Source organism: Patiria miniata, unplaced genomic scaffold (genome assembly GCF_015706575.1).
Source record: "Patiria miniata isolate m_02_andy unplaced genomic scaffold, ASM1570657v1 HiC_scaffold_9, whole genome shotgun sequence".
NCBI classification, from domain to species: Eukaryota; Metazoa; Echinodermata; class Asteroidea; order Valvatida; family Asterinidae; genus Patiria; species Patiria miniata.
The window spans coordinates 9,297,118-9,310,835 of record NW_024037076.1 but is presented as its reverse complement, the minus strand read 5'-3'; the positions used below and the strand labels follow the sequence as shown (position 1 = coordinate 9,310,835).

At 43.2% G+C, this 13,718-nt stretch overlaps 3 protein-coding genes across 3 annotated transcripts in view; 2 read left to right on the top strand and 1 right to left on the bottom strand.

The window, feature by feature from the left end:
* Window positions 1–784: 784 nt before the first annotated feature.
* On the bottom strand, window positions 785–1,420 carry LOC119720434. The gene has a single exon (XM_038190098.1). It carries the CDS (start codon window positions 1,418–1,420, stop codon window positions 785–787), a length of 636 nt encoding a protein of 211 aa, XP_038046026.1.
* Window positions 1,421–3,898: 2,478 nt separating this feature from the next.
* The window catches only part of LOC119720432 (caspase-3-like), a 28,922-nt gene continuing 19,102 nt past the window's right edge, over window positions 3,899–13,718 (top strand). Inside the window, exons 1-2 of the mRNA XM_038190096.1 lie at window positions 3,899–4,081; window positions 11,019–11,125. The gene's annotated coding sequence lies outside the window, so the exon portion shown is untranslated. The remainder of the gene's footprint in view (window positions 4,082–11,018; window positions 11,126–13,718) is intronic.
* Window positions 5,851–7,425, top strand: LOC119720433. Its single transcript, XM_038190097.1, has one exon. It carries the CDS (start codon window positions 5,851–5,853, stop codon window positions 7,402–7,404), a length of 1,554 nt encoding a protein of 517 aa, XP_038046025.1. The 3' UTR covers window positions 7,405–7,425.

Here is a 13,718-nt window from a genome sequence, read left to right as displayed (position 1 = left end):
TGGTTACACCTTCCGTGGATACTCTTGGAACTGGAATGTCTCTGAGATGTCTGTAACTGCTCAGATCTTCACTCGTAGCACAACTATCTCGCAGTGACGGAAAATCTTTCAAGGCGTACACTCGAGGTAGATGAAACACATTGTCTCGGCTACTCTTCACGCCAGATATGCTAAGAGCAACTTCGAGTGTCCCCACTTGTGAACTCTTGCTGAGGGTGTCAAGGGTAAGGGGTTGTGGACTGCCTTCTATGTCTAGCATCTTTATCAGCTCCATGGAGCAGAAACTTTTGTTGCTCCCAGGGTCAAGTAGAGCGTAGGTCCTGACGGGATCTTCCTTACCGTTGGCTCTCACAAGGTCTTGAACCACCGGTAAGGCCACTTTAGATCGCTCTTTCTCGTCTGAGCCATACACAAAACTGGTGGCTCCGATCGTCTGGGCGTCAACGCTTTTCTTAGGCGTGTTCTCACGCTCTCCACTCGGAATCGATGCTAGGAAAGCACCATGCAGCAGTCTTGAATGCTTGTCGTACATCCAGGCACATCACAGGAAGCTTGGTCACATTCTCCGGCAAAGTGCCGCTTAATGGTGAGACAGATGAAGCACAGTCTCTTGTCTCTTGCCACTTTCAGTCGATCAGCAGGGGTCATCTTACGGAAACTTGTACAGGTGACAATGGAATGGCCTCCCGAGCAAAATGGACAAATTGTACTCTTCACTGCAGAGGTGAAATCATTAGCTTTGCTCGCTCGTTGATTCGATGATCTTGGCTTGCTTCTGGCCTTTTCATCGGGGGCACTGTACATTGAAGTTTGCTCCCTTCTTTGGAGTAAACTTTTTTCTGCCGTTGCGCTCCTCTAGACCATAAATTGGGTCATTCGCGTCCCGAGCGGCCTTGCTGGTAAACTTCACAAGCTTGTTGATGCTAGGGTAACGACCGGTCTCATCGAGGTGCTGCACTGCCATGGAACGCCACTTCGACTGAAGGTACTGTGGGAGTTTCTTCATAATTAAAGCTAGACTCCTCTTGGTATCGATCTCGTCCAACTTGTCCATAGCCTTTAGTGCAAGTGTACAGCTTCTCAATTCATCCGCCATTTTCTGAACGGCTCTGCAGTCTCCTGGCATGATCTGTTGACCTTCTGTAAGTCTTCTTACCCAGGTCTCGGAAATTCTATAATCATTTCCGAAACGCTCGCGAAGCAGTTCTCTGGCCTTGGCGTAACCTTCATCCGGCTGCATCATGGCGCAACAACGGATGACTTCCAAAGCTTCTCCTTCGCAGTACTGGAAGAGTCGATTGAGCTTAGCGTTAGCGCCAACACTAGTGTTTCCAACGGCTCCATCGAAGCTCTGGATGAAAACCCAGTAATCCAGCGGATCACCATTAAACTTGACGAGCTCGCATTTAGGCAGAAGCATCGTGTCAATCATCTGGCGCTGCAGGTTTGATGCAGGGCAGTCGGGTGAGGGAAAAACTGGAAGAGTAGGGTTGTGTACAAGTGGGTTAGCCTCATGTAGACTTCCGACGAGACTCAGTATGGACGGACATGCCTCTGGTGACTGATGTTCGTCTCCAAGCCAAAGCTTGACCTTTTCTCCTGATGAGATGCTTCGATGGGCGGAGGTTCACCTTCAAGCTCATCCAGAACTTTTTCCTCCGCTGTGACCTTGTCCAGCTCTACTTGTAGATCAAACTCCCTCCTTCTCTGTTGCATCTTCAACTCCTCCTGTTCTATTAACCTTTTCTCTTCTAAGCGTTTCGCTTCTGCCATTAACCTGGCTTTCGCTGTGGCGGTTTTGACCCTGGCACGCTTGCTAGTAACGCTTGCATGTGTGCCGGATTCACTCCTGTAACCTGACCTAGTAGTCTCCGACATTATGTTCTTTTGTGCAAAAACTTAATTTTCAGAAAGCCAAATATTTCATTACACAGGTAGGCCAACAGGTACTACTACTAGCAATATGGCAAATACACAAGACAGGGCAATATTAGTTGTAATTATGACACAGCAAAATGATATGGCAAATAAGAATAAACCGAAATAGCAATGCAAAACATAGCAAAGAACGGTTAAACTTGGAAACAAAATTTTAATATATTTTGTGACCGAAAGAAATTCACAATAAACCAGTTCATTGGTCAATGGTCACCTAGAGTTCATGCAGTTAACTGTTAACAGTTGATCAGGCGGCACGGCTGTTCTTCTTGAAAGGATGCCGGTACCTTGAACTTGAGGTCGCTACGGAACACGCATGTAGGGTTGAATGGACTGGAAATCACCTGTCTCTGCTCCCACGGCCGGTCGGAACACGTCCATGACGGCTCTCCAAACTGCTCCTCAATGTACACGGGTCAACTGAGGAAGAAAGACTCTCTCTGCACTGCTCCAAGCACTGGATAACTGGATCTTGGGGGGGGGAACCTCAACTGCTCACTGGTAGTGCTCAAGTAGACAGCAATTAACTTCGGGCCAAGTAGTCAGGTAGTGGGCCAACTTCTGGCGTCGACACTTCAATCAGCTGTCGGGCAACTGAACTTCAAACCAATCTTGGACAGCAAGTGTGGAATACAGGACGGCATCCACACTGGCATTGGTTCAAAGTCATTAAACTGTAGAAGATACCGACGGCGGCGGCTGTGCTATAAATAATTTGGTCACCGACATCACACGACTGGTGATAACTTCGTTTAATCTGTAACAATAAATATGAAAAACAATACAACCATTACGATAGGTTCCAATTATTAAGCTACAATATACATCATATTTTGGTCATGAATATCCATGCAGTTTGAAAATGAACGAATCAATAAAGAGTATTTTAATTGACTTACGACTTTGTTGGCATTTGTAGCACACTTCAATGAACGTTGTTTATTTTACAAACATGTAAAAAAATCAATGAAGAAACTAGTAATATGAATTCGAACAATTATTTGTAACGCTACAACGCCCGCTGACAAACATTTTTGACATTAACAGGACTAAAATCCAAAAAATGTGACTTTTGAAAGATTCAAAGTGGTGAAACATATAACTTATTATAGTAATTATTGGTTTATTTACATTCAATTGGCAGCCCGAAGGCTGAATTGCATGAAGTTTACAATATAAAATGTTTTAAAACTGTTGACTGTGTGTCACAAAGTAGTAGCTAGCTGTATTGATTGTGCTGACTAGCGCCCTCTTGTGGTTTGCATATTCATTTGGCTTACTTGGATAGCATATAGGGCGCCCTCAATAATATTGTGGCGAAACTGGGTACATACAACCTCGTCACCAGTGCTTACTTTATTTCCGACCGTGTTTCCAATAGTAAACCCTGGATAGTAAACTTTCTTCCTGTATCCTGATTCGATATCGCAATTGGCTAGTAATGGATTTTTATCGTGTACTTGGTGTTGTTATTCACAACGTGCCGTACGTGTTTTTACGATCATTCGTCCACGCCTTCTCAAAAACATTCCTTTCCTTTTCCAATTTGTTTATATTAATATGAAATGTGATTCTTCATGTTGTCTCGATAAGGTCGTAACAGTTAAATTAAATAAATCGCGTTTTCGTAACTCACGCTGTGCTCGCGCTGTGACGAATTGACTCTGTTTTTACCCCAGACACCGCATACAAAAACGAACGATAATGTAACGCACATGCAGGCACCAGACTATTCCTCATTTGCATACGTGTTCAAAAATCTTGCACATGCAAATGATCCAATATCAGGGTGAGAGAGCAGGTAGTGATGAGCGCGTACTGCTCGACACCCTGGGGTCGAGGTTGGGGTACATGTATATACAGACTTGTAATGGAGTCTAGGCTATTGGCAATGCACATGAATAATGCATGCCGCGCGTGGGCCAATCACCAGCTTGCATTGCCCTAGGTCTGGGCGCTTACTGCATTGCTTGTGTCAGTCTAACGCGAGAGTTCGACGCCAGAGCCTGCGCCATAGTTTTCGCTAGAGTATTTGCCAGGGTGTTTACGAGTAAGAGTTTCGCCGATCTCAGGCCGAGAACAAGTGTCAAGCTGCGCTAACGGCGACCAGCGTCGCAGGAAACACATAGAGCTAGTTGAGTTGGTGAGTGGAATTGTACTGGGGTGATTTAGTATATTTATTGGGTCCGTATCATAGTTAGAATGGATGTCTACCCTATGTCTACCCTTGACCTCAGGCAAATTGTTTACAGTTTCCTTAAATACGACTTAAGCCTCAAAATATGAGAAAAAGTCCCAGTTACAATGTTGAAATATCATACTGGAACTGCTGCTGATTGCCGCTGGTGGTCCGCTGGCGGTTTTGGAGCGGCAGGCCACTGGTGGTATATGCTGCTGATTTCCGCTGCTGGTCCGCTGGCGGTTTTTGAGCGGCAGACCATTGGTGGTATGCCGCTGACTGCCTCTGCTCGAGCGGTAGACCGCCGGCGGTATGCCGCTGGTCCGCTGGCGGTTTTGAAGTGGCAGGCCACTGATGGTTTGGGTCGGCGGGCCGATGCCGACAAGCCGCTCCCCCAGCCACCGGTGGTCCGACGGTTGCTTGCGGACTGGGGACTACCGTTTTCACCAATAATATATTTATAACTATTATAACAACTAGCGGGTGGGTGGAGTTGACTGTTTTGTATCGTTAACCCAGCAGGCATTTTTGGTCGATATAACGTCTATCAGACGTCAGATTCTGACCAACTCCGACGTTGTTTTTTGGTTGCCGTCGTGGTTGTAAGTGTAAGTTTTTTAGACGTCGAAAACTTGACCGAAATCTAACGTCCGTATATAGTCAAATTATGACGTCAGTCTGATCATGATTTGTCTGGTTAAATGGACGTCGACAGGACGTCCAGGTTGAAGTTATTAAGACGTCGAAAAATGACCAAATTATAACGTCTGTGTGAGGTCAAAATTGACGTCTATCTGACCGTCGTTCCAACGTTCGGATTTCACGGTTGAAGTTAGGTCAGTACATGGTTGCAAATGTAATTTTTGTAGATGTTGAATACTGTTATTTCGGTTGTGTAAAAATCAAACGGTTGTGTACTATATGAACCTAGCAACCTGTTGTATAAACCGTTGTGTATAATATTACTCAACTTGTTCATTTTTTTACACAACTGGTTTGCTAGGTTCTTATAGTACACAACCGAAATATATACTGCCGGACGTGTGTCTCTACGAGCTGCGAGAATTTCGCCTTTTACTGCTTTTAGAGATTTTCCTAGCGTTCTTTGCCCTTACCGTAAGTTTACATTAGTATTGTAGACCTAGCTGGTCTCTTTTTCTATTTTATTGGGGTATTTTTAAGCAATATTTTCAGGGTTTTTATTCCATTTTTGTAGTGGGCTGTGTGCACTGGTTGCCACAGCCCAGTGGTCCTTTGTTCTCGTCCTTTTTGTTGGGGCCGTAGCAGTTGTACGGCCCTATCCTTTTTGCACGGGGTGTGTGCAGGTGCACTGTCCCGTGAAGTAGCCTTTTTGTTCTTTTCCCCTACTCAGCACACGTAAAAGTCCGTGTGCTGTTAGGTATTATTGTTCAAGGAGAACGCCATTTTTGTTTTTTCATATAGCCCTTCTAAGCAGGTAGCTTAGGGGTACAGTGTGTTTTTTCTTCTTGTTTAGCCCCAGGTTTAGAAGTTTGCTCTTCCTGGGTTTTCCCTTTGATCCTTTTAGCAAGTAGCTCTTCCCGGGGGAAGTAGAAGAAGCAGATAGCTTCGTTCTTCTCCATTTTGTACATATATTTCTAGTTGGCCGTTCAAGTAGTTTGAATTTTATTTACTGTCAGTCAGCAGTTGTGACTGACAATATTCTTCTTGCTCTATAATTTTCTTCTACAAGTGTTTTCTTAGCAGAGAGTATAATGGCCGTTAGTGCCATGCATAGAGACAGAGCTATGGAGGTTCAATTTGAAGAGCAGACGGCCCCCAAGTCGCTGTTTACTAAGCTCCACGATATTGGTGTTGTAGCAAAGGATCACCTGGCAGCTATCCAGCCATTGCCAGGTAACAAATTTGAGATAGTGTATAAGTCCTCGGTTTTGTGTAAAGAGTTTTACCCCAAAGTAACTACTCTAGATAAATGCACTGTCACGAAGTTCAACGATGTTATGATAGTAACAGTTCATTATGTTAGTTTGTCTATGCACGACAGTATAGTTCGAAACATTCTGGGTAGGTACGGCCAGGTGATTGCCGGCCGTTTCACTACATATGGGGACAACCCAACCGTTTTTAACGGGACTAGACAGTATAGGATGCGGATCAACAAGCCCATCCCTACTGTTATCCGCATAGGAGACAGGAACGCCTGGATCTCCTATCCAGGCCAGATCCGCACTTGTGCCCGGTGTGGCCAAGAGGGCCACTTTGCAAAGGAATGTAATAACATCAAGTGTTTTAAATGTTTGCAGGTTGGACACATCGCCAACGAGTGTCCCAATAGCACAGTGTGTACCATCTGCGGGGAGGAGGGGCATGGCTTTCGAGCCTGCCCCAAGTCCTTTGCAAACAAAGTGCAACCAGACCGTGCCTGGAGCACATCATCCTCCACTCCCTCTGCAGCAGCACCACCAGCAGCGGAGGAGAGACCAGCCAGAGAATCCCCTAGATCAGAACCCTCAGAACCGGACAAGGAATTACCCATAACTCCTTGTTCGAAATGTAAGCGGCCATCTGGCCCGTTTCATCCAAGTATTTGTTGTTTCTCATGCAAATCCACTATATCATGTGATTCTCCCTTTAGAGTGTTGGAGTGTGCCCTCTGTAAGGGCATGAATGGCCCTCCCTCCCTAGTCTGCGACAGGGAGGACTGTAGAAATGTGCAGGCCCCAGAGCGGGATGATGGGTTTAGGTTAGCCCGGAAAAAGAAGCGTCCAACTAAACGGGCAAGATCACCTCAAGAGGCCCCTTCTAGTAAAAGGGCCACTCCAACAACAACTGAAGTTTTTGGTTCCGATCTAGAGAGCGTTTCATCTATGGACTCCACCCCTCCAAAGGAGCAGGCTAAAACTGGTAGTTCCTCCGCCTCTAACGCAGGTAGTTCTTCCTCTTCCTCGTCCTCTGACGCTTCATCTGAGTCCGAGCAGGAGCAGGACTCGACGGACAACGATGAGGCGTCGGGGGTTAACCCTATGAAAATAGGAAAAGTTTTAAATCATCTTACCAGGCTGAAACTCCCAGGACTCAGCGAGCCTGCAAGATGCAGGGCACCAAAATGCCTTTTTACATGCCAGACGTGGTCTGGGCTTTCTAGACACACGTCGAGTGTGCACAATGACTCTTCACTCACTCAGGTGAAGTGCCCCTGGTGTCCACACTCGGCGTGTCTCCCCACCAGGTGGACCCGGCACATTGCTAGGCAACACCCTGACAAAGCCTTGCGGAAGAAGGCAGATTTCTTCAAAAAATACCTGTAAATAATCCTCTTTGAATTTCAATGAACTTTCTCCAGGTTTTTATCCTTTTTAGCACAATGATCTCCATTTTAACTTTAAATGTTAATGGAATGCGTGATTTTAATAAACGTCAGCAAATTTTTAATCTTTGTCTTAATTACGATATTTGTTTTTTACAGGAGTGCCACATTACATGCCCCTCTGATCTCCAACTTTGGAAATCGGAGTGGAAAGGGGATATCTTTGTCAGCTATGGCACATCCTCTTCTTGCGGTACTGTTATTATTTCTAATCCACGTGCTTCTTTTAATTTGTCCGGCGTTAATTTTGATTCTCAGGGGAGAATCGTGAGTTGTTTTTTAGAAGAATCGGGTGGACGCATAAAACTCATTTCAGTTTATGCACCAAACGACCCCCTTCATAAAAAGAACTTTTTTAATAATCTTTCGCAGTACCTTTCAGGTAACTGCCCATTCATTTTAGCTGGAGATTTCAATTGTGTTTTTAATTCTACCCTTGACAGAATAGGTAATTCCTCTGTTACATGCGACATAGGTCACCAGGAACTTCGTTCCGTGTGTGACGAATTTTCCCTCATAGATCCCTGGAGGACTACCTATCCTCAAGATAGATATTTTACCTGGAGAAATGTTTCAAATAATATTTGCAGTCGGCTTGACCGATTCTACATTTCCAATATCTTAAATTTTTCCTCTATTTCACATCTGCCTGTCTATTTCTCAGATCATGATGGAGTTGTTTTAAATATTAATCCTTCTCCTCTTCCAGAAAGAGGAAAGGGGTACTGGAAATGTAACACTTTTACTTTAACTGATCCCCTTTTTCAAACAGCTTTTAAGAGAGCATATACAGGGTGGAGAACTCTTAAAGAAGGTTTTGAAAACGAATTAGATTGGTGGGAAGAAGTGAAGCTTCGCAGCAAAAAACTGATTATAGCACATTCTTGCCGTCTTTCAAATAATAGAAAGAAAGAGAAAGTTCGTCTTCTTGCTTCCTTGGAACGGGTTACCGCCCTTCTTAACCAAGGGAACAATGATAAAAACATTCTTGCAAAGTATAACCAGATTAAGCTTCAACTTTCTGAGTTAGACAATTTTCTAGCTGAAGGAGCGAGGGTGCGATCTCGCATTTTTCATTTAAATGAAGGAGAGCACCCATCTAGCAATTTTTTTCGCACTGATTTTAACCATAAGAAAGCTTCTTCCATCCCCACAGTTAAGCGCCCTGACGGGTCTGCTTCATCTTCACCTGAAGAAATTGTTAATATTTATAAAGATTTTTATGCATCTCTTTTTTCAGCAGACGATACTGTTGATAGCTTTCAATCTTTCTTTTTAGATCAGATTTCGAGCACTCTTACAGAAGAGAACATTATTAATCTGGAGGTTCCTCTCGCTACCAACGAACTTGATGAAGCTTTAAGGGGCATGCTAAACGGCAAAAGCCCTGGTAGCGATGGGTTACCGAAGGAATTTTATTCCACCTTTTGGGATCTTATTTGTCCTGATCTACTAAGTGTTTTTAACACTTCTTTTGATCTTCATATTTTAGCCAATTCACAGAGGACCGGCATTATCACCTTGTTGGATAAGCCCGGCGACCCTTCTTTGCCTCAAAACAAAAGGCCGATTTCATTATTGAATGTAGATTATAAAATTCTTGCCAAAACGCTCTGTAACCGTCTTTCTTCTGTTTTAACCACAATTATTAGTCCTTTTCAGACCTGCGGAGTCAAAGGGAGATCCATACAGGATAACGCCCGACTTCTGCGGGACCTCGTGTTTTATGCAGAGGAGAGAAATTTAAACACTCTGCTCATCTCGCTGGATCAGCAGAAAGCGTTTGATCGAGTGAATTGGTCATTTCTCCACAAAGTACTGTACAAATTTGGTTTTGGGCCCAACTTCATTAAGTGGCTCAAAATCTTATATACAGATATTTTTAGCCAAGTTCTTGCTAACGGTTTCCTTTCTAATCCGTTTTCCTTACAGAAAGGTGTTAGACAGGGATGCCCCCTGTCACCTCTTCTCTATGTCATTTTTATAGAGCCCTTTGCTGCGGCTGTCCGCAACGACAAGGGAATTCAGGGAATTTTTATTCCAGGAAGCAACAACATGCAGTGTAAAATACTGCAATATGCGGACGATACAACTTGTATCGTTCGAAATGTTCCTTCTCTTCACAGACTATTTAATATCATCAGCATGTTTCAAGGAGCTAGTGGTTCTCGCCTTAATGTATCAAAGTCTAAAGGTCTAATATTAGGTGAATGGAGAGAACAACTTAGCAATCTCTACCCCATTTCATGGACCAGAGAACCCATTAAAATTAATGGCTTCTGGGTCGGTAATGGAGACATGGCGGTCAAGAACTGGGAGGATCGCCTTCCTAAACTTCAGTCTTCTGTGAAAAGTTGGAGTAAACGCTTTTTATCATTGATTGGCAAAGTGTTAGTTATTAATACAGTTCTCTTTTCCTACCTTTTGTATATAGCTCCTGTTTATCCGCTGCCAGTCACCGTTGAAAAGAGGATCAACAAGATAATTTTCTCCTTTCTCTGGTCTGGTAAGACGGAACTAGTACGCCGGTCTACTGTTTGTCAGTCTGTTGACAGCGGTGGACTAGGCGTTACCAACATCAGATTTAAAGCTGATGCCCTTTTCATTAAGGGTTTCAGCTCCCTTTGCAGTCCAGTAGCTCCGCCTTGGAGTTTTTTAGCTCTTTTTTGGTGTTCCTTTTCTCTTCGTAACTTCCTTCCGACTGGTCTTTTTTCTAATAGCCGTCCTCACTCTGCGACGGCTCCCCGTATCCATGTCACTTTCTGTAAACTGATTCTTGCTCTTCCTAATGTTTGGACAATCAACTGGAACACCGTCACTGTAAATAACATTTATAACTTGTTTCTTAAACAGGTCACTGTGGCGCTCCCACGCACAGATGTATATTACACTGCTTTGCAGTACCCATTCATAGTAAACAGACATCTAGACCACTTCCTGCGAGATTTAAATTGGCGCATTGTCTGGGGCGCAGTAAAGACGGCTCAGCGGCTTTCATCGTGGGGCATTGGCAGAGGCAAATGCCCCCGACCTAATTGTAATAACAATGAGTCGCTGCAGCACCTGTTGTGGGATTGTTCTTTTGTTGCCCTGCTGTGGGATTGGGCCACGTACGTGGGAGTGCGTGTTTGCGGTCCTACGTTCGCCATCTCCCCAGCAGTGGTTTTTTTCGCTGAGGGCCTTAATCCCTCAAATAAGAACGACAAGTTCATTTGGCTTGTTATTTCTGTATTAAAGTGGCAGATTTGGAAGTCCCGCTGTCAAGTCTTATTCGACGGGAACTTTGTCGATTCCCTCACAGTTTTACGTTCCTCTCAGTCTTTTCTTTCAAGGCGCATTGAGGCGGATTTCTTGCGGCTGGAGAGAAAGAAATTTCTTTCTCTCTGGCAAATTGGCGGTTCAATTGTCTCTGTCAGAGATAACCGCGTTTTCACAAAGTTCTAGCTTTCCCGCAACGGCTTTTATTACCAATTCCCCTCAGTATTTTTAAGTTAGTGTAGGTTGATACTGAGTTTGTCAGGGTAAATTTTAGTTCCCCTTTTTTCTCTTTTTCAGGTTAGGGACTAAAGGCGCCTGTCCCCTGGAAAGATCGAGACATCACTGACGCTGCGAGGAACCCTTTAGGATCTACCGCAGCGGGACAGGCGTATCCCCATACTTCGGTTTGGGAGACGGACTCAGTATCCTTTATTTTGTTTATTGCCGTTGTTTTGCTTATTCTTCATCCGCCTCTTTGTCTGCTTTTGCTTTGCTTTTTCTTTGTTCAAGGTTCGTCAGGTTTTTTCCTTACTGGCGGGCGAGTCGCGCCATTGGGCCTGTTCCGTGCCGGCGGGCGGGTGTTGCAATTGTGATGCCTGTTCGTCGGGGCGGGCAGGTGCGGTGATGGCTAGCATAACCGGTTTGGAGGGGACGCGACGGACTTTTCTTCTCTGTAGCAGCGGGACTTCAATTTAGAGAAACAAAATATCAGCAGCAGTTTTATGCCACCTTTTATTGCAAATATTTTGTGCTACAGGCAGTAGGAATACAGCCAAGGCACAAATGTGAAATTTTCTTGTTTCTCTGTTTTTAGAAAGCATGGTTTTAAAGTTTTTATGATCAAGTTTTGCAAGATTTTTAGCCTTAGTGTTGTTTTGATTCTAGTCTTTTTACCTTTTTGACTGTGTGTGCTTTTTAAGCTATTGTGTGTTTTTATCTCTTTCGTCTATTTGTGACATTTTCGTCGTTCGGTGACTTTTCGTTTCTAGGTTATATTCGTCTTTTTAAGTGTTGGTTTTTATCCCGGTTACGGGCAGGGGGGCTCGAGACCCCACAACACTGTAGTTCGGCGATTTGGTAAGTCGACCTGCCCGGGGCATTCTTAGGCCCCAAACCAAAAAACAGTACACAACCGAAATAACAGTGAAAAAATTAAGTTTACTAACGTTAGTCAATGGTCAAAATAGTGGCGTCAGTCTGACCGGCTTAAATAATGTCAATTAGACGCTTCAAATGTTCAATGTTAATGGGCCGATCAATTTTGACATCAGATTTCATTACCACAGTACCACACGGTCTGAGCCTTTGAATCAAACACTGAATCACAAACAACACACACATGATCTCTAATCTCTTTTGTGAATATTGTTCAGGTATAGAAGATATCAGGCGGTCGATGTTGATCCTGATGGTGCATATGCATGGTGCCACGTAAAGTAGGGCTTAGGTAGTGTATTCGTCTCCCTCAACTGACCAAAGCAGAGAGCAGGAAATGGGAAAAAATGAACACATTGTCAATTTTCTTGAATACCAACACATTTTTTTAATAATGGTGACTCGTAAATAATTAAAACAAAACAGATTCTTTGAAGTACAGCAGCAGTTTAATTTTTAGAAATCCGAAAAAGACAAAGACTATAACAAACCAATTATTATAGTAAATACTGGTATTAATAAAACATGAAATAGAGTACACAACAAAAGAAAAGTGGCATATATAATGTATCGTCACTACGTGATTCCCAAACTCTGAACACTTTGAAAACTAGATTGAAAACGTATCTGTCTCAAAATATCTGCATCAAAATGAAAGAGACATTCCGATCGTTTGAGTAAGTGATGGATGCGAAATATGTTGCAGTGCAGTTAAATTACAATACATTTAATATTCTAAATCTTCAATCAACACAGCACGAGTGGGAAGTCGTCTGGCATGGTATTTGAAGGCGTGGCAACAAACTGTTCGTCACTGCTGGCGGGTAACCAAGCCGACACAGTGTTAAAGTGGGAGTAAACAGTATACATACGGCCTCATTCACTTTGAACTTGTCCTTTGGACGGACGCTTATGTTTCTGTGTCTTTGTGCAGCCTTTTCTTGCAGCCATGCTGTACGGTGAATTAATATTAAAATTATAATGGCATAAGGCGCATTCGAGAGTTCCACAATATCTGTCATGGTTTAATTTGTGATGATGTATTCGTTTTTATTCGTATAGTGATACAACTGGTGTTAAGATATGTTTTATAAATAGTGTAGTTTTTAAGCGCCCGTCAGAAATAGGAAATACAAATGGAAGCATGAGATGACTTTTACGGTCAGGCAGTGTTCTTTTCCTGATTTAAAATGGAGATTTAAACGCTCAAATATATCCGAGTTGGTTTGTTCATTTGTTGTGCTTAGACAGTTTTGCATAGTCGGCAGTGTTAAAAAAAAACATGAACAGTACACACATGTACATTTCACCTCGTGATGTCGAGCTTGTAATAAAACATACACGTACAGGCGAAACGTCATCCAACATCAAACTGGTTGAGTCATCAAAGGTCAATCGTGTTTGCATTTATCAGGTACACGACCAAACATGATACTTAATTAGCATAAACCTTTCAAATCTCAACAATTGCTAATGATAAATGACTGACCTGGGTCAGGTGGATCACTGTTTACATTTTTAGTTGTGAACTTTGGACATGTCGGAAAATCCCGAACGTATTTGTGTTTCAAGACTGATAGTTGTTTGTTTGCTATTTGTTTATATCGATGCGCGGCTCGTAAGGATCAAAATAATTACAGTTTTTTTTTAGTGTTGTGTACAATTATCACATAACTCTTTTACAATCGATTTTATACCATTTCAAACCTCATATCCCCCCGTATTCAAATAACTGTAATGTAAACATACAGTACATATGCCAGTTAAATAATACCAAATGACTTCAAAGCGAAGTGCGTTTCGTAAATTATGGAAACAGTTTATCAGTAGTATCACCTTTTC

Bases quoted from the DNA above. Each gene is read 5' to 3' on its own strand.
- LOC119720433 (XM_038190097.1), top strand. From the start codon at position 5,851: ATGGCCGTTAGTGCCATGCATAGAGACAGAGCTATGGAGGTTCAATTT.
- LOC119720434 (XM_038190098.1), bottom strand. From the start codon at position 1,420: ATGCTTCTGCCTAAATGCGAGCTCGTCAAGTTTAATGGTGATCCGCTG.